The following is a 26,782-nucleotide window of genomic DNA, read 5'->3' as shown; positions in this document are numbered from 1 at the left end:
TGCCTTCTTTAACAGTAGATCCTGGAGATTTCTCCAGAGTTGATAGAGCTCGTCCCGCGAGGCTCTTTGATTAACCGTGTTGGGGTTTATGTCTGGAAGGAGGAGCGCCCGAGATGGACGACTACATGGAGACGCTGAAGGATGAGGAGGACGCCCTGTGGGAGAACGTGGAGTGCAACCGGCACATGCTGAGTCGCTACATCAACCCCGCCAAGCTCACCCCCTACCTGCGCCAGTGCAAGGTCATCGACGAACAAGATGAAGATGAGGTGCTCAACGCCCCCATGCTGCCATCCAAGATCAACCGGGCAGGTAAGCTCAGCGGCTTCTCTCCAGTGAGCGGCGGCAACGTGAACCTTCCCTCACTCAGGGGCTTCTTAACTGGAGTCCACACACCTCTGGCCACCCCTGGTCCCCCACCCAGCTCTCCGTGTGCAGAGAGGATCTGTGAACTTGGATAGGGGTGTGGAGACGGTGCCTCTTTATTTTACTAACCTACACAAACACTTAGCACTCCCTCCAGGGATGAACATAGCTGAGCAACAGACCACAGTGATTAGCAATACTTGTGATCTTGTCAACAGTAAGCATTCCAGATATCTTACCACATTACTGCTATTAGAGATATTCCAAAATACCATTTATAGTCATCTCTCCCTTGAAATTATTGCAGTTATTAGACTTGCCGAGAGATTGGGTTATTTAATGCATTAATAAAGAAGCACGTTTATTACGGAGCTGCAAATTTAATATTTGTTACAGTATCTTCTTATAATTGATTCCCTTTGTAACCCAATGTATTTTAATCAGTTTAAAAATAGTATTTTGATAAAGAGTCTGTAGGCTTTTCCAGACTGCCTAGGGGTCCATGACACTTTATCACATTTATCACACTTTATTTGCATTAAAGGTAAAATAAGTGTGGTTTGTGAACATTGTTCTGGTTTTATATACATATGTGTGTATACACATGCATATGTTTGTAACAAAATATGTCTTTGTGTGTAAGCATGTGGTCACAATGTAAAATACATTTCTTTCTGTGGTTCCCAGCTTAAGAGGCTTGCGACTAACCTGCCCACAGTATGACCGGTGATGAGCAGCTCGTACGCTGTGACTCTTTAGCTTACATGACAGACATCACTAATCACAGCGTGCTTTCCTGCTGAGCTTGGATGTAACTTTAGAACCCCTCTCAATACAGTGCTCCAGGTAGCTCTGACAAAGAGTCAATTGACACAAGATGAAGTTTATTTATTAAGTCTATCCTAGGGGAAGCATAGAGTTTTAGGACCTCAAAGGAAGAAATAACTGAAAATAAAATGTTTAAGGAAGGGTCAAGAAATGGAAACAGTAAGTAGAACCAGTAGGATAAACAGTTTTCCTTGAAAACTGCCAAGGAAATTACAGATGTTTCCAGGTTATGTGATAATCCCATTGGAAGGGATTATCAAGGAAGGGTCAAGAAATGGAAACAGTAAGTGGAACCAGTAGTATAAACAGTTTTCCTTGAAAACTGCCAAAGAAATTACAGATGTTTCCAGGTTATGTGATAATCTCATTGAAGAACATGGAGCTGCCCTGCTTTCTGACTTTTCCTGGGTGCCCATCCAAATACTGGTTTCCGGGTCTGAATTCCAGAGAGCCATAGATTACTCTGTAATTGCTGCTGCACGTCCATCCTCCTTCTATCATAGATGAGCTGTTCCCTGTGTGGTTAATTTTAGCCCCAGGCAATTGGGAAGTTCTTTAAAACCATTGGTTTCCTATGCCTGCAATTCCGTTTATTCTGGTTCTACCAACTTCTTGTAGAAAAGAAAGCATTAGTCGCTCAGTCATGTCCAACTCTTTGTGACCCCATGGACTGTAGCCCACCAGGCTCCATGGAATTCTCCAGGCAAGAATCTTGGAGTGGGTTGCCATTCCCTTTTCCAGGGGATCTTTCCCACCCAGGGATTCAACCTGGGTATCCTGCATTGCAGGCGGATTCTTTACTATCTGAACCACCAGGGGGCTCAAAATTAGCTGCTTTGCATACTGTACCTGCCTGCTTGCATGCTACGTTGCTTCAGTCATGTCTGACTCTGCGACCCCATGGACCATAGCCCGCCAGGCTACTCTGTCTATGGGATTCTCCAGGCAAGAACACTGGAGTGGGTTGCCATTTCCTCCTCCAGGGGATCTTCCCAACCCAGGTTTCAAACTCGGGTCTCTTATGTCTCCTGCATTTGGCAGGTGGATTCTTTACCATTGGTGCCTGGAAAGCTCTGGAGAAAGGAAGCTAACACTGAACCCCTGCTGAGGGCCTGGCACTTTGATTTACATTATCTGGACTGTAAGATATAACTCGGAGTGACAGGAGGTGGGGACCATCTTCTTAAGAGTGTACTGATGAATATGAGCCAGCGTTAAGACTGGGTCTGGAGACTTGCATCCAGTCAGACGTGTACTCTTCCTTCTGAGTGATCTGACCTTTCCTCTAGGTCGACTGTTGGACATTCTACATACCAAGGGGCAAAGGGGCTATGTGGTTTTCTTGGAGAGCTTGGAATTTTACTACCCAGAATTATACAAACTGGTGACTGGGAAGGAGCCTACTCGGAGGTTCTCCACCATTGTGGGTAAGTGGCTTTGCCATCAGCATTCTACCTGTGGTAGGAGAGGTGTTTGTGTACGTGTGTGTGTGTCCAGCGGTGGGACAGATGTCAGGCTATGAAGCGTGCTATCAGGATGGTGCCGTGGTGGCACGTGTGAACTGTCAACCACTTACTTCTGCCTGATGATGAAAGGTGGGTGACAGCGGGACAAACTGAATCAAGAGCCCAGAGAAGTGGGTGTTCATTGAGCTTCCCCCCAGGAGTGTTGGTGGGTGGAGCAGAAACTAACACTCCCCTCTGAATCGTGTCTTTACTTTGCCTGCTTTCTCGCCAGCATCACATGAACCAGAGCCCATGGTCATCTTGTTGTCTTAATTCTCCTTCCTAAATATTCTTGAGTCAGTCTTCATATACACCACCACCCTAGTCAAGACCCTTACAAACCTTATCAACCCTTTATATCCATTCCTTTGCTGCTCCAGTGATGTCTCTACTCCTCGAGTTACCCTCCCCCACTTAAACCCATTCCGTGACTTTCCAATGTTTCCATTTAAAGACCCAGGTGCAGCCCACAAGGACCCTGCATGGTCCAGGACCTGACGATACTCCCAGTCTCACCTTTCTGCCTGTCTCTAAGCTCCAGCCACTTGGTCTTCCTTCAGTCTCTGAAATGTACCAGGTCCCTCCTCCGTTCCCTTAGGACCTTGGCCATGTTGCCCAGCCTTCCTAGAAGGTGTTTTCTCTCCTCAAGACTTCAGCTCATCCATCAAGTGCCTTCTCTAATGCTTCCATCCAGTCCGTTGGATCTGGTCCCCCTTACACACTCCCATGGGCCCCTATACTTTGTGAAACCCTCTCAGTCTGTAGTTATATTCGTGTGTGATCATTTGCTTTTTTTTAAATGTCTGTCTCCCTTACCAAACATAAGCTCTCCCGGGACCAAGGCTGTCTGGCTCACCCCAAATCCCCAGTGCCCCGTGGGCAGTGAGCACTCGGGAGAACGTTAGGGAGGGAACGAGGGAACGAGTGACCGCAGCCCCTTGTCTGGAGCCCTTCTTGCCCGCCCGCCCTCAGGCCTGACTGATGCCCCGTCTCCGCAGTGGAGGAGGGCCACGAGGGCCTCACGCACTTCCTGATGAACGAGGTCATCAAGCTGCAGCAGCAGATGAAGGCCAAGGACCTGCAGCGGTGCGAGCTGCTGGCCAAGTCCCGGCAGCTGGAGGACGAGAAGAAGCAGCTGACGCTGACGCGGGTGGAGCTGCTGACCTTCCAGGAGCGCTACTACAAGATGAAGGAGGAGCGAGACAGCTACAACGACGAGCTGGTCAAGGTGAAGGACGACAACTACAACTTGGCCATGCGCTACGCCCAGCTCAGCGAGGAGAAGAACATGGCGGTCATGCGGAGCCGAGACCTCCAGCTCGAGGTGAGGGGCGAGCGGCGGGACCCCGGGGCCCCACTCAACAAAGGCGAAGCCCGGGGGCAGAGACCAGCAGGCGGCCTGGCCAGCTGAGGGAGCGCGAAGGTCACTGTGCGCATGCGTGTGCCCACCCGGTGAGGCTTGGCGGGGACAGTTTAGCCCCGCCCCCCACAACCACGTGTATGTCTGCACATGCGCACACGGACCTGCTGACCTGGACTTCCTGCTCAGGAGCCTCGCGCAGCCCCTGTGCGCATGCGCAAGCATCCACGTGAGGGGACACACACACCTCCATGCGATGGGGCTTCCCTCATGCTCCGGAACCCGGACCGGCCAGGTGCATGTACCAGACACGCGCCCACGTGCCCTGAATCACACGGGGGCGAAGGTAGAGGACCTAGGGTTCTGCCCACCCCGATGGCCCTCAGGGAAAGCATCACGGAGACTCAGCACTTGTCCCCTGGAGTTGTGAGGTCCTTGAGGCGAGGACTCTCCTCTTCACAGCTGTATCTCTCTGCACAGCTCAGCGTGACACAGTGGAATATCAGTGAAAAACCCAGTAGCCAAGTGATGGACGTCGTTAATAAGTTTACCTCCAAAAGGGAGATGGAGAAGGGAATTGGCTTAACTCATTCATTCCTTTTATTTATTGTGCACTGCCTTGCACCAGGCTCTTTTCCAGGAATACATAACTCAGGACCAAAGCCCTGCTGTCAGGGAGCTCACATTGTAATCAGAAAACAAATACATCAATACCTGGTAGTAATCAGTGCTGTTAAAAAGAAGGAGAAAAGAATTTGGGGGTAGTGAGTGAGGGATCCTGTTTTAAATAGGATGGTCAGGAAGGGTTCCTGAGAAGGGGACACAGGAGCAGAGATCTGAGGAAAGGGAGGGAGCCAGTCATGGAAGTCTCAGGATGAAGAGCAGAGAGTGAGTGCAAAGACCCCAGGTAGGGGCATGCTTGGTATTTTTGAGAAACAGCAGGAGAGCCGGCAAGGCTGGAGCCAGATGAGCAAGCAGCTTGAAGAGATGGCCAGGGTCCAGATCATGGGGGCTTGGTAAGAACTTTAGAATTTATTCCAGGAGTGATGGAAGCCACTGAAGGATTGAGAGCTGGGACTGACAACTGATTTATATCTAGAAGGATCACTCTGTCTGCTGGGCGGAAAATAGGCTTTTGGAATATTTATTAAGCACCTGCCATATGTAAGGCACGGTGCTAAGCACTGTGGGGGACATAGGGATAAATAACCTGATTTCTGCCCAGGTCACTTACAATTTAGTTGAAGCTGACAGATCAGTAAACAGTCCACTGGAATTCAGGTGAACTGAGTCAGTGGCATAGCAAGCAAAGAGCATGAGCATTTAAGTCCTTTGGATTTGAGTGCAAGACCTGCTTCTGGCTTTACCACTTGATTAGTTCTTCGCCTGGTTTCCTCATTTGTAAATGGCAAATACATGAAAATGAAAATAAAACCTACACCTTAGGATTGCTCAGTACTGAAATATAAGTCTTTGGCAAAATGGCTGACCCAGTAGTATCTACTTTATGTCTACTCGAATGGACCTAGAACAGGGGCACTTGGATTCATCTTCCAAGATGGTGAGGATTTTTTATTTTATTTTTTGCGTGACCAGAAGAAAAGGTTTCCATGCTGTTTTTATCTAGGATTTGAGGGTGTTGTAGAGATTTAAAACTCTCTCTCTCTTAGGACTGTTTTATGTTTTCCTGACTATAAAGTAATAGCAAGAAAGCATATCAGAACTTAAGAGAACTTTTCTCTTTGGTTGAAAGAATATCTGGCCAGCTGAGTCCTAGGCCATTTCTCAGGCCACAAGGGTGCAGCCGAGGTCCCCTCCTGGCTAAAGCCACTGCCCTCTACCTGCCAGATTTCAAAAGCCTAGAATTGAAAAAAGAACACTCACCCCTTGATGGTCTCTTCCTTGCAAAACCTTAAAACAATCTTCTTATTTTAGATGTTTTGCCAAGGCTGATCAGTTTGGGGAAGCAAACACACTTAGTCACAGGAGTTTAAGAAGTCTTCTCCTATCTCCAGTTCCTGACACTGACTTCTTGAGGTTGAAGCTCAGCACACCACCAGTTGTCAAAGTCCCAAGAATAGTAACTGCCTCCTCCAGTAAGGCACTTTTTCTTACACTAAATCTGGTCAGGTCCTTTAGGCCAGAGATCCTGCCAACCTATAGTCCAATGAGTCTCAAGCTGTGCTTTTAGCAGTGGTGCCATTTCTTCAGATAAAATCTTGGATGAAACCCACGAGGCCAAATCATGCAAGCAGAGCTGCACTGGGGCATGAAGTCAGGATAGAGCCTGAATTCCCCTCCCCCTACCCGTGCCCCCTTCCAAAACACTAGGGGTCTTCAGGAATCTTGTCTTCTGAGGATCAGAGTTCGAAACCCATCAGAAAAGACCTTTAGAGTGGGAAGTGTACCTCGGGGAAACACCATCCTTGGGAACCTTGGGTACCTTGGGAACCTCTCATCCTAACCTGTAACCTGTTCCACCCCCATGAAAATTGCCCGAGGAGGTTTTCTGAGGACCATAACTGCCCGAGCACTATTCTCAACTAACAGACCAGGACCTCTTCCTCAGCAAGGAGGGGAGTGGTTTGTTTCGCTGAAGGAGTATCTTTGAGCCCTTTGGTGTCACCAGCTGGAGGAGGAGAGGGGGACAGAACACAGATCTTGCTGGAAGTCCAGCAGGATGTGGGGAGGCCCTGCCTGTTCTGAATGTTTCCCTACAACTCAGTTCTCCCCTCGGGCCCCTGGCGGTGTTTCAGATTGACCAGCTCAAGCATCGGTTGAACAAGATGGAGGAGGAATGCAAGCTGGAGAGGAACCAGTCGCTAAAACTGAAGAACGACATAGAAAACCGGCCCAAGAAGGAGCAAGTCCTGGAGCTGGAGCGGGAGAACGAGATGCTGAAGACCAAGATCCAGGAGCTACAGTCCATCATCCAGGTGAGGGCGGGGGCAGCATGCCCGCTGGGGTGTCCCTTGCTGACCACGGGGCTGCAGAAAATTCATGTCATCCTCCTTGGCCGCCTTAGTTCCTTCTCTGTCGACAGGGGTGTCTGCACCGCCCACTTCTCAGACATTATGTGAGGTCACACTTGTGACGTTGTTCCCTCGATTGAATCATTTCACGAAAATCAGTGTCCTGGGCACTGTGAGGAAAGTACTTCGGGGGAAAACTTCTTGCCTTAAAGATTCCAAGAAACTCAGCTCTCAGCTGTGAGGGATTTGTTAAAGCTTCGAGGGCCTCCCTTTCTTTGTCATCACAGAGTCATCTGTGGGTACAGAGGAAAAACAACCCCAAATACATGTGCAGGGGAGGAAGGAAGGCACCCGCCCCCTAGCCCAGAAAGAGTGATGCCCCCCAGGGTCATTGCCGCCTGGCGTGGAAGGCCCTGGTTCAGAGCAGAGACTGGGGCCCAGTTTAATCGGAGCAGATTAGTTGATGTTTCAAGGGAGGCATCTGCAAGGCAGATCAGCCCCATCTTTGTCTTCACCTGTGAAATGTTCGGAGAAGCTGCACAACTGCCTCTCTGGGCTCTGATAAGAGCCGGGGCAGAACAATAGGCATCGGGATGTTTCTGAGCAGAAGTGGGTTTTATGCTTCTTTCCAGGTGATAAAATTCATAAGTAATAAGCCGCTTAAGGACCCCGAGAGACAGCGACTCTTGCCTCTGCTTCCCCTGGCACAAAGCCTCCCGCTCGCTGCGTGTCTGTCGCTGGCGCTTCTGTCTGCCTCCTTCCCGGGCCTCCTTGCTCCCTGCCCCACACCCCCCAGCCCCGTTAAGCGTTCCCCCCACACACACACCGCCCCCCACCCGCGCAGGCCGGCAAGCGCAGCCTGCCAGACTCAGACAAGGCCATCCTGGACATCCTGGAGCATGACCGCAAGGAGGCCCTGGAGGACCGGCAGGAGCTCGTCAACAAGATCTACAACCTGCAGGAGGAGGTCCGCCAGGCGGAGGAGCTGAGGGACAAGGTGGGCCCTCAGACGGCCAGGGCTGCAGTTCGGGGTGGGAGCCCCGGACCCCCGTGTGTGTCTGTGGGACCTCTGGGCCCCGCACTGTCTTCCGGGACCAGGTCTGCACCCCGGTGTGATTCCCTGCGTGTCAGCTCCTTGCAGTTACTTGTGAATTGTTCTAAGTGTCCGCATGGCACTGATCTCGCCCCCGGCTGACCGCTGCAGCCTCAGGAGGGCACGCTCGTGTCCACCCTGTCCCCCACCCCACCCCAGGCTGAAGGCCTCAGGAGTCCACCCACTCCCCCTGCACATAGTAGGTCTGCATCAGATCTGAGCTGGTGGGCTGGCCTTTTATCCCGGTTCCTTCTCATCAGAGCGCTAACTCTTAGAGAGTCAGGCGCCGCGGGGAGGGGCGGGCCGGCCCTGGGAAGCCGAGGCTGGGAACCGGCTGTCGGCCCTGGTTTGTCAGTGGCCTGATGCATGTATCGGTCTCTCCCTGTGCTCGCAGTACCTGGAGGAGAAGGAGGACCTGGAGCTGAAGTGCTCCACGCTAGGGAAGGACTGCGAGATGTACAAGCACCGCATGAACACCGTCATGCTGCAGCTCGAGGAGGTGGAGCGGGAGCGGGACCAGGTACCAACCGGCCGGCCCAGGCTCCAGGCCGTGGGGGCCGGTGGGATGTTGTCGGGGTAGTGTCATCAGCTCTGCAGGCACCACTCAGGAGCCCGTCTTTCCTGCTTCTCTTCCAAAAACGAATCCCATCCCAGCTGTGTCCCTGGTGTTTAAATAGCAGAGCGGGGGCCTGAGCGGAACTCCGGTATCCTGTGCTTCAGAGTCAGACGGCCAGGTCCAGGCCCTGTCACCCTTCAGACGTGTGGGCGCCACGCTGTCCCTGCCTGGAAGCCTCAGTGCTCCCGTCTGTGAAGCGGGAATACAGTGACAGCTCCACCTCTTAGGGTAGTGGGTGGGCTCTGTCTCAGACCATTTACCCGGCAGGGGGCGCACAGCCAGGGTGGACTCACAGGGGCTGTAACACATGCAGAGGACGGTAGCCGTGGAAACACCCAAGTGTCAGATTCAGGAAAAGGGCAGGATTCACTGTGGCTGACACATGGGCTGGGGGGCAAGGGTCCTGCGTCTGATTTGGGGGTGGGGGTCAGACGAGGGGGGCGGCAAAGAACCCAGCGGCCTTGTCCTCTGCCTCCCGGGCAGGCCTTCCACTCCCGGGACGAAGCGCAGACCCAGTACTCCCAGTGCCTGATCGAAAAGGACAAGTACCGGAAGCAGATCCGCGAGCTGGAGGAGAAGAACGACGAGATGCGCATCGAGATGGTGCGGCGGGAGGCCTGCATCGTCAACCTGGAGAGCAAGCTGCGGCGCCTCTCCAAGGACAGCGGCACCCTCGAGCAGGTGGGCGGGGGCCCCCGCAGAGGACAGTCGTCCTGACCACACCCGGAGCGCCCGCCCGCCCGAGCCTGGGGAACCTTGGGTGTCTGTTGTGATGAACAGACCGGACCGCTCATTTTTTTCTTAGCTTTTTATTTTGTATTGGCATTTAGCCAGTTAACAATGCTGTTTCAGATAAACAGGGAAGGGACTCCGCCATACATATCCATGTGTCCACTGTCCCCTCAAACTCCCCTCCCATCCCACTGCCACATCACGTTGAGCAGAGTTCCACGTGCATGTAGTAGGGCAGAACTGCTACCTCCTGCTCATGTGGAAGCTGGAAGAGGCAGGACAGACACCTGGCCTGGCCACCTGCCGGCTGGCCGGGGGATCTCGGGCAAGTCACTTCCAAGTTAGAACTGCAGCTCCCTCTCAGTAACATCCCACTGGGTTTCCTTAAACCCATGTGGGCGGGCACTGGGTTTAAGATGCGCGGCTCCCATCAGTCACTAGGGTTCATAAAGAAAGCATCACTCATCTCGATGGGAAGCTCAGGTGCCTGTCACAGCAGGGCCCCAGGCGCTCAGAAGCGAGTGATGCCCATGCAAGCAGGCAATGCCGTCTCTCGTGGCTATGGGCTCTGCAGGTCCTGAGCCAAGCGCCTTCTGTGGCGAATCTCCTTTAACCCGCAGGACCATCCTGCCAGGACGGTGAGATCACTGACTCCCTTCGCCAAGGGTAGAATTGGACACAAGCAGTGAACTTGCCCAAGGGCGTCACTAGCCAGTGACTCGGGGACCAGGATAAGACCCTCCACCCCTCACCCTTCGCCCAGAGGACTCAGGTCTGATGCTGGAGGCAGATTCAGGAACATGACTTTTCAGCACAAATGCTGTAAATGATGAGTTGAAGGGGTGCTATGAGTGCCCAGGGGAGGAGGCCCCCATTCTGTCAGAGTTCCAGGAAAGACTCCCCATGGTGGGAGGGGGGGGCACGCCTTGGGACCTCCACTGGGGATGTTGTCCCTGGACTTCACTGACCAAGTTCTGTCCCCCTTCTGGGGTTGGCGGAAGTGTCACTTCCTTGGCGAGGCGATCGGTGGCCCCCATCATGGAAACCAGGAGCCTCCTGGTTAGGCTCTCCCCTTTGAGCATTTCTCAGTTTATGATGACGGAGAAGCCCCGTGTAGGCCCCTCTGTGTCCAGCATGTAGCATGGTGCCAGGCATGGCTGTACCCTTTGGGAAACATTTATGAGCCAACACTGTGATGTCGCCGGGCTAGATGAGGGAAGATGGGGCAGTATTCCAGGCCACAAGGACATCGAGAGCAGAGGCCTGAGGGTGTGACACCCATGGCCTGCGGTGGGCAGTTCTGTCGTCCTTGAGTGGCCGGCAGGGCCAGGAGGGAGGTGCGCAGGATCGGGGAGCACCAGGGAGCAGGGTGGGCCTGTCTGCTAAGGAGCTTGGTTGGGAGTTTTTCCTGGACCTTGAAGGATCTGGGGCCGGGAGGAAAGGCCAGGAGCTTTGGGTTTGGAGGCAGCATGGCTTTGGAGGATCAACCTCAAGGTACTTAATACTCTGCACCTCGGCCTCAGATCATGGATGCAAACCCCTTAGGACAGCAGGCCTTTTATTGTGGTGCAGTCACTCATCAGTAATTTTTATGTTTGTAGCTTAGGCACAGGAGTAGAAAATTGGGGATCTGGTGGTGGCCAAGGGCCAAGGGGCCGTGACCAGCTGGGAGGCGATCCCTTCACTGCTATAAAGCATACCAGGGCCTAGCGGGTGGGAGATGAGGCGGGCAGGGCTTGAGAGGAGGAGCGAGGAGCTAGGATGATAGAGCTTGGCCTCGAGGTGGACCCAGGGTTCAGGAAGGAGGGGCAGCCCCCTCCCCTCCGCCCAGAGCTCCAAGCGTGGTGCCCAGGGGAGGTGAGCGGTAGCGCCGCGGGCAGAGCCGTTTCCCGGTGCGCTGGGCGCTCTGGGCGCTCATGACGGGCGCGGCCTCTCCTTGTCTTCAGAGTCTGCCCAGGAACCTGCCGGTGACCATCATCTCTCAGAACTTCGGTGACACCAGCCCCAGGACCAACGGTCAGGAGGCCGACGACTCCTCCACCTCGGAGGACTCGCCAGAGGACAACCGCTACTTCCTGCCCCACCACCCGCCCAAGCGCAGGATGAACCTGAAGGGCATCCAGGTGCCGCTCACAGCAGGGCGAGACGGGCCATCGCGGGGCGGGGCGGGGCGGGGCGCCGGGGCCCTCTGCAGGCGGGCGGGTCTCAAACCCCCGACGCACCTAGACCTGTGAACCAGCCTGTGCTTTCTGCTTGTTTTTTTCACCAATTCTCTCCTCCTCCTGTGATTGTGGTGGAAGTTAAGAGAGAGAAGGGAGAGAGTGAGATGAGCATGATCTCCACATTCACTTGTTTGTTCAACAAATGGGTACTGAGTGTCTATCGCATGTTTATTGATGTGACTGGCTTGTGATGGCAGCTAGTAGCAGAGCGCTCGTCCTGCCTGCCTTGCTGGATGTCGAGCGCAGCCCGTCAGCTGAGGGATGAATGAATGTGAGTGAACGAGTGAGTGAATGAGTGAGCGAGCAAGCAAGTGAGTGAGCAAGTGAGCAAGTGAATGAGTGAGCGAGTGAGTGAGCGAGCGAGTGAGTGAGCGAGTGAGTGAATGAGTGAGCAAGTGAGTGAGTGAGCAAGTGAGTGAGAGAGCGAGTGAGCAAGTAAGTGAGCAAGTGAATGAGTGAGCTAGCGAGTGAGTGAGTGGATGAGTGAGTGAGTGGATGAGCAAGTGAGTGAGCAAGTGAATGAGTGAGCAAGCGAGCAAGTGAATGAGTGAGCAAGCGAGTGAGTGAGCGAGTGGATGAGTGAGCGAGTAAGCAAGTGAGTGAGCGAGTGAGTGAGTGAGTGAATGATAGAGCAAGTGAGTCTGCAAGTGAGCAAGCAAGTGAGTAAGCGAGTGGATGAGTGAGCGAGCGAGTGAGTGAATGAATGAGAGAGTGAGTGAATGACTGAGTGAGCGAGTGGATGAGTGAGCAAGTGAATAAGCAAATGAGCGACTGAGTGAGCGCGTGAGCACATCTCCACGTGGCCCGCCTGAGCTCTGCCCGCGCCGGCTCACACCCAGGGAGCGGCAGCTCGAGCAGCTCCTCCGAGGCCGGGCTGGCACCCCGGGCACCTGCTGCTGAGGGTGGCCCGCTGACTGCCCGAAAGCCTCACCCTTCTGCCCCACCTCACGGCATCGCCCTGAGCGTCCGCTCTCCGCTGTGGGACGGTCCAAGCCGCGTGGCCCCGCCTCCCGCGCGGGGAGCCTGTCTGAACCGGCAACTCTCTGCTCGGGCCGGGGAGCCACGGCTGTGAGCTCGGGTGTCCTGTGCCTTCCGTGGTCCTGGTGGCCACGTGACGAGGGCGACGTGGCCTGGCCTCGATTTATTTCTCTGCTTAGTGTGGGTGACACGTCGGGCCTGGTTTGATTTGCGTCCTCTGCCTTTCCCTCCGCTCCATCTCTTTCAGCTGCAGAGAGCCAAGTCCCCCATCAGCCTGAAGCGAGCATCAGACTTTCAAGGTTAGCGAGACGCCCGGATGCTGGTCCTGTCTGTCACGCTGACGCTCGGTCCATCTGTTTCCCCATCGTGGGCATCAGTCCCTCGAGTTTAACCCAGGAGAGTGTCGGGGCCCCCGGGGCCCGTGGTGGCGGGGTGTCCAGATGGTTGCTGTCGTTGGAGGGGGCTGGAGCCCCGACCATGGAAACGTCATGTCTGAGGCCCCCTCCCCCGGGTCTGCCTGGAGCCCCTGAACATGGCACTTAGGGCTCCCGGCCGGTCAGCCAGAGGACTGCCCTTGTCCACACAGTCCCGGGCGCGGGAGGCCCCCAGCTCTCCCGTAAGCCCCCGGTTCTCTGCAACACACCGTCCTCAGATCCCCACTCACATGCCCTTGGCATGACCCTGGAGGGTCGGCCAGCAAGGGTCTGCCCCGGGTGAGCCGGGTGCCCACTGCGACCGGGTGCCAGGGGTCTGCGTAGACTCTTCCAGAGCCCACGGCCTCGGATGGGGCCATCTGTGAGGAGGTAGAATGTCGCTCTGACGGCTGCGAGAGCCGTTGGAGCAGTCAGAGGAGGACCCGTCGAAAGGGGGCGTGTAGACAGACGGGCCGGGAAGCGGGGGAGAGAGGCTGCTGGGCACGGCGCCCCCACCCCGGGCCGGAGCCGGAAGTGGACACCCGGCCGTGCAGCCGGCACAGTGCGCGGGGCTGCACGCCCCCCCGCCTCCCGGGGGCAGAGCCGGCGGCGCCAGGAGCCCAGGGGCCTGCAGAGGCTCGTGGCAGGGCCCAGGTTTCACGGACTTCACCCCCCTGAGGAGAGCCTCAGGTCGGGTCTGTTCCGGTGTCAGGGTGCCGGGCAGGCAAGTTCCCGCCCCAGTTCCCGCTGCTCCACGCCGAGCACCCACGGGGACGCCTGCCTCTGTCGCCAGGACGCAGGGCATTGTCACTCCTCGACAAGGCTGCCCCGGACCTGGCTGCCGGCTCCTCCTCCAGGGGGAGGGGCAAGGAGCCCCCCCCCCTCCCCCGCTCCGCCAGGACGCGCTCCCCAGACGGGACGGCCCCCCGGGGGGCAGAGCTCTCACCGCCTCTCCTTGTCCTTCCTCCCCCACCCCCTTCCCCCCGCACCCCCTGCCCGGCTCGCTGAGGACAGGGAGGGGACAGGAAGAGGACCTCCTGGACGCCAGCCCCAGCTCCTCCCGGTCCCTGCCCGTCACCAACTCCTTCTCCAAGATGGTGAGCGAGGGCCCCACCCACCGCAGACCTCCTTCCAGCCCAGGACGTGCCCCAAGCCCCCCTAACCCTGGCCCCCCACCTGGCCTCACCCGCTCGTGGGCCCAGTCCCGCCTCCTTGCCTCTCCTGGGGCTGAGGCCCAGACCTCCTTGTGTTTATTTAAAGACATTTCTGGGCCTCACGATGTATTTACTTACAGCTTCTTGCCGCCTCCTTTCCCAATTTAACACTTGGTAGGAAGAGAGATGGGCCTCCATGGGTTGCACAGGTGGCTGAAGCTCCCACCACCACTCCTCAGCCCCTGGCGACTCCGGCAACTGGAGCGGGGTGGCCGGCGGGGGCTGCAGCAGCTGGAGCTGCCCATGGCAGAGCAGGGCCAGTTGGGCGCCCCTCATGCCTCCTTCCAGCCCGCCGGGGAGAGGCAGGCAGGGTCCCCACACCACGGCAGTGTCACCCCCCGCCACCCTGCCCAGGGCCAGGCAGCAGAAGGCCTGCCATTAGAAATTCTAACCCCCGAGGGGAAACCCTGGGAAGCTTCTCAGCTCAGCTTCCAAAATCAGGCCCTGAGGGAGGCAGAGATTTGATAACGAATGACTCCTGTCTGAGTGCAGCTCTGGGAGGTGAAATCCAAGGCGCTTATTTCAGGCAGGCCCTATACCGGGAGCGGCAGGCCTCGTCCACAGGGTCACCCTGCAGCAGCAGCCTCACTGTCTGCGAGGGCATCCGTTGCCTTCCCCCCCCCCCCCGCCCCACCGGGCCCAGAGGTCTCCTCTCGTCCCACGCAGGTGCCCACGGCCGGGCAGCCCTGGGGGTAGAGCTGAGCCTGTGCCGGGCACACGCAGGGCACCCCCCTCGGATTCCCACCGCCTCCCCTGTTCCGCTCCCTCGGCGAGCAGATGGATGCGCAGATGGGCGCCGAGCCCCGTGGCTCTGCCTGCCCCAGGCTGAGCACAAGCCTTCAGCCAAGGTCGCCGCTGAGACCGGGCTTGCCGGCCCGCACTGCCTGCGTGGCCTCTGAGTTAGATTTAGTCCCCATGTATATAATATTTATGCCCGCCGAGGCACAGCCTATGAATACCCAGCTCATCCGTAACGCATCCGCGCGTGTCTGTATGTTTGAAGCAGCCCCATCGGAGCCGTTCCAGCATCATGTCAATCACGGCCGAGCCCCCGGGAAACGACTCCATCGTCAGACGGTACAAGGAAGACGCGCCTCATCGGAGGTGGGTGACGGGTGGACGGAGCAGGTGGGGCCTTTTCACAGTGCTGACTGACTCAGCGGGCCTCCGGGGAAGCTGGAAACCCAGGCGGGAGGGTGCCTGTTTTACAGATGAGCAGCCTGAGGCCCCAGGAAGGGAGATGGCTTCCCCAGGATCACCCTTGTAGCCAGCAAATGATGAGACCTACGCCACTTCTGGGTAGCAGACCTCTGGCTACCCAGAAAGCAGGTGTCCCCATCCTGTGGTTCCAGAGCATGGCTTTTTCTCCCCAGAGAGGGAGAGACCCTGGGGACGCCCCTCCATTCCCCCTCCCTCCCTTCCTTCTTGACCGTCAGTGTCCCCAGGGTGGAAGCCACAGTAGGGATAGCGCCTGGGCATCCAGATGTGCCTCATCAGCTGGGTGTTTAATGTCTTCCGTTCCGAGTCAGAAGCTGGTGGTGGTGCCCAGAAGGGCCAGAGCCAGGCGTGGCTGGCAGGACCGCGTCTCCATCTCGGGTCCTGCCGGTGACCCGGCGGGGGCCTCGTTGGTCCACCGCAAGAACCCCAGGGGAGCAAGGGAGGAGTCCAGGAACACACACCTCATGTCCGCCAGCCCCGTCTGACGGAGGCTCCACTATTCTGGACCTGTCATGCGAGGCAGCCCCCTGCGCGTATAAATGATGCTAAGCGCTCTGCGTGCAGGCAGAGAAGTGAGTGGGGGTGGCCGATGGGGCCGCCGGGCACTGCACTCCCAGCGCTTCAGAGTCACCCTCATCCCCGCTAACGCGGCCTCTGCAGGCTCCGGGGCCGCCCTGCCCTCCTGGCCACACACCCAGCCACGTGCAGGCCTCGCGTGGCACGGAGCCCTCCACGCGCCTGCCGAGCCCCTCTCCTGCCCGTCTTGCCCTCTCAGAACCAGAACCTCTTGCACCGCCAGAACATTCCGGAAGCCTCCCTCTCCCTTGACCACCTGCACACAATCACGAGAGCCCCCCGCGCCCCCATTGTGTCTTGCAGCACAGTTGAGGAAGACAACGACAGCGGCGGCTTCGATGCCTTAGACCTCGATGGTAGGTGCCCAGCGGATGTGAGAAGCGTTCCAAGCGCAGCGGCCTCCTCGGCTGGGTCCTGACCTGGGGCAAGGCCTCACGCACGGGAGGGCCTTAGGAGATGTGCGCAGGGCAGGTTCCAAGAGTGCATACGGAGCCGGGATGCGCCCCGCACGCCCCGCCTTTGTTTTGTGGACGGTGGGAAGCATGCCAGTGCTGAGGGCGGAATCAGGGAGGTCTGCGTTTTTAAGAAAGCATAGCTCCCGCGATTGTAGCCAGCCACCGTGGTCCATCCCAGTGCCTGTCAGCAGATGTTTGTCCACCTGCTTTTGTCCTCAGGGTGCAAATGGAGAAGCGGGGTCTTAGGGGGACCCAGGAGCAGCATGCTAGGGGGTGGACTGGAGGTGGGGGACCCCTTAAGAGTCCAGGCATAAATTAAGCCGTTAACGCACCTCAGCAAGATGAGTGGCAGGTGTGGGGTCCGGGGCCCTGGGATGGAGGTGGGGCAGCCGTGAAGGCTGGTTTTCACCCCCTGAATTGGAGGCGTGGGGCAGGCGAGCACCAGGGAGCCTGGGGGTGCAGTCGCCCTGAACCAGCGCCCAGGCAGAGCTGTGTGATGGGTGGGTGTTCGCATGGCCCGGCATGTGCCATGCAGAGCCAGGCACGAGGGCTCCGTCTCCCGAAGTGATGAGCTGCTCGCGGCTGCAGCCTCCGCCCTGTATAGCGGGGAGGCCCAGCACACGTCCAGGCCCCCAGCCTCGCCAGGCCCTGCTTCAGGTGTTGCTGAGCTCTTGCCCTGGCACAGACCGTGGCGCCGCAGCTATGACCCGGGGGGAGATCAAGGCAGGTTTGCAGAACCTGAGCTTCTGAGCGGAGGGACAGGGAGGAGAGGAGCAGGTAGGGTTCGGCATCTTGGGCGGTGGCCTTGGGCTGCCAGTCGCGTTCCCCAGCCCCTCCGGAGCTGGCAGCCTAGAGCCTGGCTCAGAATCCTCCAGGTGTGGCCCGCCAGCCCCCTCGGTTCCCAGGCTCCCCCAGCCTGCCTCCACCCCCTCGCCAGCTCTGGCTGCCTGCAGATAAAGTGAAAGATTAGTGGCTGTCCTTAATTGGGGACCATCAGAAGCTATCAAGTGTTAAAGAGAGGTCAGCACCTAATCGAGGTGGGGTAATGGGCAGAACTCGAGGAGTTTGCAGAGGGAAGAGCTGGGGAGAGAGTTCTGGGCAGCAGTCCAAAGCGTTCTGCAGTGTCGGGACAAATTCCCTCTGCAGAGCGGCCTTTGTTATCGGCCTGGAGCAGAGCAAGGCTTGCGGCTCTCCCATCCCGGTGGCCTGAGCTATGCGGGGTGGGTGTCTTCCTCCCAGGGCATCGGGGTCCCATTGAGCTGGGAGGAGAGGGGGCTTCCTACCCCAGACACTGCTCTTGCAGCCCCGCCCTAACCCTATCGAGGCAGTAGGTAGGGGGGAGACCTAAGGGCCCCAAATGAAACCACGGGCCCCGATTTGAAGGGCTTCCCAGGTGGCGCTAGTGCTAAAGAACCCACCAGCCAATGCAGGAGACACGAGATAGGCCGGTTTGATCCCTGGGCAGGGAAGATCCCCTGGAGGCAAAAATGGCCACCCACTCCAGTATTCTTGCCTGGTGAATCCCATGGACAGAGGAGCCTGGCGAGTTATGGTCCACAGAGTCTCAAAAGAGTTGGACACGACTGACGCGACTTAGCACACACGCACGCATGCCGATAACAAAAGTCAAACAAGCGCCTGCTGAGAGAGACCCCTTTCCAGAGTCTCCGCCTGGAGACAGGGGAATGGCTGTGCCAAAAAGGCTGCCAGGACTGAACCCTCGATGCCCCGGGACCTCAGGGACCAGCTGACTGAGGCTGCCCCCTCCCCAGGCTCCCTCATCAGTGGTGGGGGGTGGGATTTCCCAGGAGGCAGGCAGGCAGGGGGGAGCAGGGGCAGGAGTGCCCGGCCTGACCCTGGAGGCCATCCCAGCAAGACCAGGGGCCATCCCCCTGCCCCGGGGTCCACTTGGGGGCCTGAGGGTCCATCTGTCCTTCGCAGATGACAGTCACGAGCGGTGCTCCTTTGGACCCCCCTCCATCCACTCCTCCTCCTCCTCCCACCAGTCTGAGGGCTTGGACGCCTATGACCTGGAACAGGTCAACCTCATGTTTAGGAAGTTCTCTCTAGAAAGGTACCGGGGTCGTGGGACAGGGGAGGCTGAGGTGGGGGGCTTGGGGGCTGAGGAGGGGGTGGGGAGGAGGTGAAGGCCACTTGCCCCTGGATCCCTGGATCCCTGCAAAGGGGATCGTCCGCGTTCCTAGACTGGACTCTAGAATCAGGGTCCAGGGATCACAGGGTCCCAGAGTCAGGAATCACTTCCCCTGACCCCTCACCAGACCCAGAGAGGAAGGGGCTTGCCGGAGGTCACACAGCCTGGTAGAGACCAGGAACGGGACTCCAATGTCCCACCGGGCCCAGGCCGTGCGGGTGACCCCCTGAAGCCCCGTGAGCTGTGCCTCTGAGCCTGCCGGTGTGCGAGGAGGGGCGGCCAGCCATCACACCCGATGTGCACGCAGCCAGGGTGTGTGTGATGCCAGGCTCACAGCAGCAGTGTCCCCGGGGCCCCTGTTTCTGGTCTGTGCCGTCACGGTGGGAGCCGCTCTCCAGTTTCTCCTAAGATGTCTGCTCCTGTGACTTGTGCCCCCGCTGGGGGTGCTGACCACAGCTGCCTTACCCCCTCTTCTCTCCTGCCCCAGACCCTTCCGGCCGTCGGTCACGTCCGTGGGGCACGTGCGGGGTCCCGGGCTCTCGGTGCAGCACACCACGCTCAGCGGCGACGGTCTCATCTCCCAGCTCAGCCTGCTCGGGGGCAACGCCAGCGGAAGCTTCGTCCATTTTGTCAAGCCGGGCTCCCTGGCCGAGAAGGCTGGCCTCCGTGAGGGCCACCAGCTGCTGCTGGTGAGGGGGCTAGGGGCCCGGGGAGGCGGCAGCTCTGTTTCCTCTGCATGCCTGCTGCTGACAGTGCAGGGACCCCAGCCCACCTCTGTACTGAGCGGAGAATGCCTGGCCTGGAGCGGGGGGGGGGGGCGCTGAGGACCCCTCTCTGGGCCCGTCTCTTCTCCACTCTTGGCTCGAATGTTTTTAGAGCCTGGGCGCACGCACGCTCACACTCTGGGCGATGGACGGAAGGCACGTGAACCCTTTCAGTGGCGGGCTTCCTGCCCTCGGCAGCACTGAGCCGGTCTTTGCTGGGGACGGGGGCTTCTACTCACGGGTGGGTGGGGCAGCCTCGCCCTCGCAGCTCTGCCCGCCTCGCCGCAGAGCCCGAGCCAGACCGTGTGTCTCTGACATCCAGCTAGAAGGCTGCATCAGAGGCGAGAGGCAGAGCGTCCCCCTGGACGCGTGCACGAAGGAGGAGGCACACTGGACCATCCAGCGGTGCAGCGGCCCCGTCACACTGCACTACAAGGTCAACCAGGAAGGTGAGCTCCCGGCCGGGGCGGGGCCGGGGTCGGCTGGGGCGGGGCCGGGAGTCAGACGGGGCGGGGCCAGGGCCGGCCGGGGCGGGGCTGAGAGTCAGACGGGGTGGGGCCGGGAGTCAGATGGGGCGGGGCAGGGGTCGGATGGGGCGGGGCCAGGAGTCGGACGGGGCGGGGCCGGGGATGTGCGCCGCACCCTCGTCTGCTCTGCGGGAGGTCCGGAGGACGGAGCAGGGCCGCGGGCGGGGAAGGGCGGCTGTGGAGATCCGTGTGCGCACACCCACCGTGACCTGCATGAGCCGCTGACCCGTTTTTAGTGGAAGATAGCATGTCCAGCCCCAAGCAGACTGCTGGCCGACAGCCCCGTCCCTGCCTGGCCGGCTCCCACCATCTCCCTGCCAGGCTGAGGTTTGCTTCTTCTCCCCGGCCTCCCGGCCTTGACGTGGACGCTGAGTCTGGGGTGGCCACTCCAACACCAGCAGGCCCTCTGAGCCACACCGCAGCCAAGACAGCCTGGCCTCGCCCCGCCTCTCGTGTGGCCCGTGGCCCTCCTGGGCAGTGTCTTCTCTCTCCCAAACTCTGGGTTCCCGTTCTCACGTCTGGGTTTTTTTTTTTTTTTTTTTTTTTTTTCCTGCATGATTATCTCTGCAGCTGGATCTTATTTTTAACCGCCAGGGCTCATGAATGTTTCAACAGAGCATAAATAGCCACTCTAGCCGTTCCCCACTGCTGCCTGCCTGCCGGCGCTCCTTCCCGGCAGCGCCGGGTCCGTGCGGAAGATGGTAATGATGCTCTGTCCCCAAACACAGTGTCAGCCTCCTGCTCCCGCGGGCGGGCAGGTAGGCGCGCTGCTCTGCTCTGCCAGGCCTGACGTCTCCGGCCCAGCCCTGCCCGCCGGCCCCAGGGTCACGGGATGCGGGGTGAGGCGCGCCCCTGGCTTTGCGTAGCAGCAGAGCCCTGCAGTGCAAGCATTCCCTCCGGCAGCATCCCGTTCGGAGGGCCTGTCCTCCCAGGTGGGGTTGGTGTTACCTCCGACCAGAGCAGTCGGAAGGGCCGGAGTGGGGGCCCCCGTCTCCCTAGGAGATGCGATCAGAGGCCACCTGGCCTGAGTCTCCCTGCCGTGTGAGGTGCGGGCATTTAGCAAGCTCCTTCAGGGCCTGGCTGTTAGGACTGTTTTAGCTTCTGCTGTGTTCCGGCTCTCTGCGTGTGGGGCCGATTTCGGGATTTATGTTATGGATTTATGCCTTGGACATTGGTTGGAAGTTTACTGTCTTTATTGTATTCATGGCGTTATGCCCTGCTTCCTTCCAAAGCATTCATAAAATTTTACACTAAAGGACAAAGGTGTTAACTAAGGTTTAAAACATGTGCCATGGTCTTACCACTTTGGAAAACCATTTGGCAGTATCTACTCAGGCTAAATGTGGGCTTCCCCGGTGGCCTGATGATAAAGAATCCACCTGCAATGCACCAGAGAAGGGAGGAAGCAGCAGCCCACGGAATAGTTTACAGCAGTGAAAAAGAACACGCAATGCTCCATTGCAGCATCAGACACATCCCACAGGTGTGACGGCGCACGGAGAACGCCAGACACGCAGAAGCATGCCCGCTTCCGCTTCTGTGACATGAGACCGAGCTGACCCATGTGCTGGCAGGCGGCGTGGTGGTTACCCCGCAGGCTTCTGAGCGGTGTTTACCCAGGCGTAGACATTTGTGAAAACCCATCATGCTGAATACTTAAGGACGATGGGGTTTTCTGCATACTCTGCTTCAATTAAAGAAAATATGATAAAACACAAGCCTGGTGTATGGCTGGTGAGGGACATAGAGATCATATGATGCACATCTGAGGGCCCTCCGGGGAGGCCACCCAGTGCCCCACCCCACCAACTTCCTAGGTTTGTTGCAACTTGGGCAGAAAATTTCTCCTTGAGCTTCTTGGCAGCCAAGACAAAGAGGGAATCCCATTAGTGACTCAGCTGCTCACTCATCGGAGAGGACAGACGTTTCCCTAACCATGAACCATAGGAGGACCACACCCCGGGGCGTCTTCTGGGGGTGGCCTGGCAGCAGGAGGCCCTCCGCCGACAGCTTGAACCCCCTCCTCCTCCCGCAGGATACCGGAAGCTGCTAAAGGACATGGAGGAGGGCCTGATCACGTCGGGGGACTCATTTTACATCCGGCTGAACCTGAACATCTCCAGCCAGCTGGATGCCTGCTCCATGTCCCTGAAGTGTGACGATGTCGTGCACGTCCGTGACACCATGTACCAGGACAAGCATGAGTGGCTGTGTGCGCGCGTCGACCCCTTCACGGACCACGACCTAGACATGGGCACCATCCCCAGCTACAGCCGGTGAGGCCGGGACCGGCAGGGCCTAGGGGGCTCACAGGGGAGCCTTTGCCTGCTGACCAGTGACCCCCCTCCCTGCCACAATTCCCTCTTCCTCTTTGAAGCTCTCTGTGCCCCCAGAAGGGCTTCCCTGGTGGCTCAGTGATCAAGAATCCGCCTGTCAATGGAGGAGACGTGGATTTGATCCCTGGCTTGGGACGATCCCCTGAAAAAAGAAATGGCAACCCACTCTAGTATGCTTGCCTGGAGCATCCCATGGACAGAGAAGCCTGGCGGGCTGCAGTCTGTAGGGTCACAAAGAGTCAGGCGTGACTTGGTGACTAAACAACAACTGCCTCGGGGGTCGTTGTTTTCTTAACTCCCATTGCTTCACCAAATCCCAGATCACCCCCTTCCCATCCGTGCTGGACGCTTAGAGCCTGAATTTGTGCTTCTCCGTCCCCCATCTCCCTAGCATCATTCAGTAATTACACAGCAGCAGCCGCCAAGGGCTGAGCATCATCTTCTCCCTGGTCAGACGTCCCAGGCACCTGTAAATGATCAAGAGACTCCAGCCCTGTTGCCCAGGCCAGCCCTGCAAGGCCAGCAAGAGTAGACCCAATTTACAGATGAGGAAACTGAGGCTCAGGGAAGTTAAGTGCCTTTACCCTGGCACCAGGATGAGTCAGTGGCTGAGAGGGTTCAAGCCCAGAAGCTCAGTGCCCAGTCTTCCCTGGGGCTCAGAGCTCACAGCCTGCAGAGAGCCCCCTGCCCCGTCCAGGCCCCCGCCCCGGGCCCAGCCCCTGAGGCTCTGCCCTCCCCTCGCCTCCCCAGGGCCCAGCAGCTCCTCCTGGTCAAGCTGCAGCGCCTGATGCACCGGGGCAGCCGGGAGGAGGCCGACACGGCCCACCACACGCTGCGAGCCCTCCGGGTAGGTCATCCCTCGCCCCGCCTGCGTCACCCCACCTCCTGGGGCCTTTCTGAAGGGAATCCCGGGCAGGAGCCACCAGTCTGGCTGGGATGATGGACCGCAGGGGACCGGTTTCCTCAGGAAAAGGGGGGTCCCCCAGAAGGAGCCCCACGTCCGTGCCCTCGCCCCGCTGAGGTCTCTGCTGGAACAAGTCCCCAGGCCCTCTTATGCCCTGAGCTCCCGCATCCGGGATGCTTTGATCCACGCCGAGCGCCTTCCCACGTGCCCAGGGTGGGGCTGGGCAGGAGAGGAGACTGCCTCCTGCTCTCAGCAGCCCGCAGGCGGCTCTGACCAGTTGATCACCTGATTTCAGAATACCCTGCAGCCCGAAGAACCGCTCCCCACCACGGACCCCCGGGTCAGTCCCCGCCTCTCGCGAGCAAGCTTCCTGTTCGGCCAGCTCCTTCAGGTAAGAGTACTCAGCATCTGCCGACCTCTCGGCACTGCACAGCTGGCCGCGGCCCTGCCCGATCCCTGCCGAGAAGTGGAGGCTGTGTGCCCGCCGCCCCTCGCATCTCCTGCCCGCTTTATCTTCACTCTGATGGGTCGGGGACTACTCTGTGCCTGTAGGAAGCAGACCACGCGTTCATAAAAGATGGAGCACAGTTAGGGCTGAAAGAAGCTTGGACATCTGAGCTGTTCAGATATTCATAGAAAAGTCAGGAGAGACAGACCTTCCAGAGATCCCGGTCAGTTCAGTCCCTCAGATTCAGCAGTAAGTTGATCTCTGAGCATCCCAGTAGTCCATGAGAAAGGGGATTTCCAGCAGATTCTTTAGCTCTTATCTGACACCAAAGCGTTTTAGCTCTTTGTGACCAGAAAGAATTTTTCCCTCGTACTTGATTCTAAAGTTTTTTTCTTTTTTTGGTGGGGGCAGGGGCGGTGGATCATTATACGAGGAACAATGAACAGCCAATGGGTGGCATAGTCTGAAGTGGTCTCACACAAACGTGAGCACCTGTGCAGCCTTTTTGTCTATCGCCGGCCGGCACAGGCCAAGAGTCCTGTTCAGACGTCGTCCGGTGAGGGCGCTCCTGAGTTGGCGCTGTGCTAGTGAGGCCCCAATGGAGCCGGTGTCACTGCACCGCTCCAGCCTCGTGTTGGAACATAGGAAACCCAGAGAAGTGGTTGACGGTGGGACCTCGAAGACCAGGTAGAGGCGGACAGGTAGCAGAAAGACACGGAGGTGGAGGGGCGCCTTGGTGAGGTCAGAGTCAGCCCGGGAGGCCTGACCACGAGAGACCACGCGTTACTGTGCCCGCACATCACACAAGTCCACAACCCTGAGCTTCGGGGCTGACTTGCTCAAAGGCCGGTTAACAAGGGAGCGGGCCTGACAGCCCAACGCCCTGGGCTTTCCTCCCTGCAGAGGGAGGGCGTGAAGGGATTCGGAGCAGGGCCCGCCATGGGGCGTCCCTTCCCGCCCTCCGGGACTCCGTTCTGAGTCATAGCCGGACGCAGGCACCCCCGCAGAAGACTTGGGGACCCCAGGGAGGGAGGTGATGTCCTTGCACCCGCCCTCCAGGTGGGCCGTCTATGGGCGGTCCTGCCAGTGAAGGCTCCCAGACATGGGCCTTAGGCAGCCAGAGCACGCCAGGCCCTGCAGTGCCTGCGGAACCCCCAGGTGTGGTTGGGATTGTGGGGGCCTCCCGTGGGGGCCTGCCTGGGACCACGCCGGGAAAGCAGGCATGGGCATTTATCCACTTACTTGCCCACTGACAGCGTCCCAGACGCCTGCTAGGTGTCCCCTGTCTGTGGCGGGGCCAGGCCCCGGGGCAGAGCTGGGATCTGAGCGGAGGTCTCCCGAGCTCTGAGGGGAGGCCGTACCCACGCCCCTCCCTCTGTCCCCAGTTCGTCAGCAGGTCTGAGAACAAGTACAAGCGGATGAACAGCCACGAGCGGGTACGAATCGTCTCGGGGAGCCCACGGGGCAGCCTGGCCCGGTCCTCGCTGGACGCCACGAAGCTCCTGACCGAGAAGCAGGAAGGTGTGCCGCACATCAGGCAGCCTCGGGATCTGGGTGGGCCAAGTGGGTCCCCGAGAGCGGGGAGGAGCCACTCTGGCGTGGCCGGGAGGACCAACAGCCTCCTGGGCAGCGTCCTGCCGGGCTCCCCACCACTGATGCCCCGCGGTTGGTTGGAGCCCAGTTGTTGTTTAGTCTCCAAGCCCTGACTCTCTGCCACCCCAGGGACTGCAGCGCCAGCCTTCCCGGTCCTTCACCATCTCCCAGACTGTGCTCAAACTCATGTCTGTTGAGTCGGTGATGCCATCCAACCATCTCATCCTCTGTTGTCCCCTTCTCCTCCTGCCCTCAATCTTTCTCAGTATCAGGGTTTTTTCCAATGAATCAGTTCTTCAAGTCAGGTGGCCAAAGTATTGGAGTTTCAGCTTCAGCATCAGTCCTTGCAATGAATATTCAGGACTGATTTCCTTTAGGATGGACTGGTTTGATCTCCTTGCGGTCCAAGGGACTCTCAAGAGTCTTCTTGAGAGCCACAGTTTGAAAGCATCAATTCTTTGGCGCTCTGCCTTCCTTATGGTCCAGAATCTGTACATGATATAACTACTGAAAAGCCATAGCCCAGACACCCATGTTAATTGGAGCTGTTTGCTACGGAGCCTTTACTTACTGATTCCCCTCTGAGTGCCTCCTCCCACTTATCCTAAAGCCCGCAAGAGGTCACTCAGTGTACTGTCCCCCGGGGCAGGCCCTGCTAGGTGGGGCCCAGCCCTCCCAACCGCCTCCTGGGGCCAGGCTGGCCCTGTCGCTGATGCTCCCAAGGGCCGGGGCGCCTCTGCAGTGCAGCCTCAGTCCAAGGCCCTCCCTGGAGAGCTGAGCAGACTGTCTGCCTAGCCCAGCATTGTCACCCCAGCTCCCAAAACAGGGCCCAGCCCCCCGGTCATCCCTAAACTCTCCTGGTGGTGGAAGGCCATCCCAGGCCTCGGGCATACGCCACTGTGTGCAGTGCTTTTAAGAACTACCCCCTGATGTCCCTTCCCCAACCCCCAAATGGTTTTCAAGGCTCTATGAGGCCAGGAGGGCCCCCGGGTGCCCTGGCCCAGCTGTAACCAGCCCTTGCCTGCCCCCTCCCAGAGCTGGACCCAGAGAGCGAGCTGGGCAAGAACCTCAGCCTGATCCCCTACAGCCTGGTGCGTGCCTTCTACTGCGAACGCCGCCGGCCCGTCCTCTTCACGCCCACCATGCTGGCCAAGGCGCTGGTCCAGAAGCTGCTCAACTCCGGGGGCGCGATGGAGTTCACCATGTGCAAGCCGGGTGAGCCCCCGCAGGCAGCCCCGCCCCCCTCCTCCCCACCCACCTCCCTCCCCTCCTCCCCACCCTCCCCGTCCCACCCTCCTCCCCCTACTTTCCCCTCCCCCTCCTCCTCCTCCCGCTCTTCCTCCTCCTGCTCTTCCTCCCACTCTTCCTCCTCCCACCTCCTCCTCCCTCCGCTCCTCCCCACCCTCCTCCCTCCTGTCCCTCCTCCCCTTCCTCCTCCCCTGCTCCCCCTCTACCCTCCTCCCCCTACTTTCCCCTCCCCCTCCCCTCCATCAAGGGCTCCGGGGCAGCT

The 26,782-nt window shown here is 58.5% G+C and overlaps 1 protein-coding gene across 3 annotated transcripts in view; it reads left to right on the top strand.

The window, feature by feature from the left end:
* Window positions 1–26,782, top strand: part of CARD11 (caspase recruitment domain family member 11) — a 103,224-nt gene that overhangs the window by 72,940 nt on the left and 3,502 nt on the right. For 2 of the 3 annotated variants that reach the window (XM_065920197.1, XM_065920198.1), the window contains exons 3-22: window positions 100–312; window positions 2,484–2,621; window positions 3,698–4,023; window positions 6,816–6,995; window positions 7,876–8,028; window positions 8,519–8,644; window positions 9,224–9,421; window positions 11,419–11,595; window positions 12,920–12,971; window positions 14,100–14,182; window positions 15,303–15,403; window positions 16,397–16,449; window positions 18,490–18,622; window positions 19,188–19,389; window positions 19,787–19,913; window positions 22,027–22,267; window positions 23,078–23,174; window positions 23,527–23,622; window positions 25,065–25,200; window positions 26,308–26,487. In XM_065920197.1, coding sequence (XP_065776269.1) covers window positions 100–312; window positions 2,484–2,621; window positions 3,698–4,023; window positions 6,816–6,995; window positions 7,876–8,028; window positions 8,519–8,644; window positions 9,224–9,421; window positions 11,419–11,595; window positions 12,920–12,971; window positions 14,100–14,182; window positions 15,303–15,403; window positions 16,397–16,449; window positions 18,490–18,622; window positions 19,188–19,389; window positions 19,787–19,913; window positions 22,027–22,267; window positions 23,078–23,174; window positions 23,527–23,622; window positions 25,065–25,200; window positions 26,308–26,487 — 3,012 coding nt within the window. The remainder of the gene's footprint in view (window positions 1–99; window positions 313–2,483; window positions 2,622–3,697; window positions 4,024–6,815; window positions 6,996–7,875; window positions 8,029–8,518; window positions 8,645–9,223; window positions 9,422–11,418; window positions 11,596–12,919; window positions 12,972–14,099; window positions 14,183–15,302; window positions 15,404–16,396; window positions 16,450–18,489; window positions 18,623–19,187; window positions 19,390–19,786; window positions 19,914–22,026; window positions 22,268–23,077; window positions 23,175–23,526; window positions 23,623–25,064; window positions 25,201–26,307; window positions 26,488–26,782) is intronic. The other variant, XM_065920199.1, reaches the window with a different exon arrangement.

The sequence above is a fragment of the Muntiacus reevesi genome, chromosome 2, assembly GCF_963930625.1.
Source record: "Muntiacus reevesi chromosome 2, mMunRee1.1, whole genome shotgun sequence".
Lineage (NCBI taxonomy): Eukaryota > Metazoa > Chordata > Mammalia > Artiodactyla > Cervidae > Muntiacus > Muntiacus reevesi.
The sequence above is the reverse complement of the archived record's forward strand: the minus strand, read 5'-3'. Positions and strand labels throughout refer to the sequence as shown.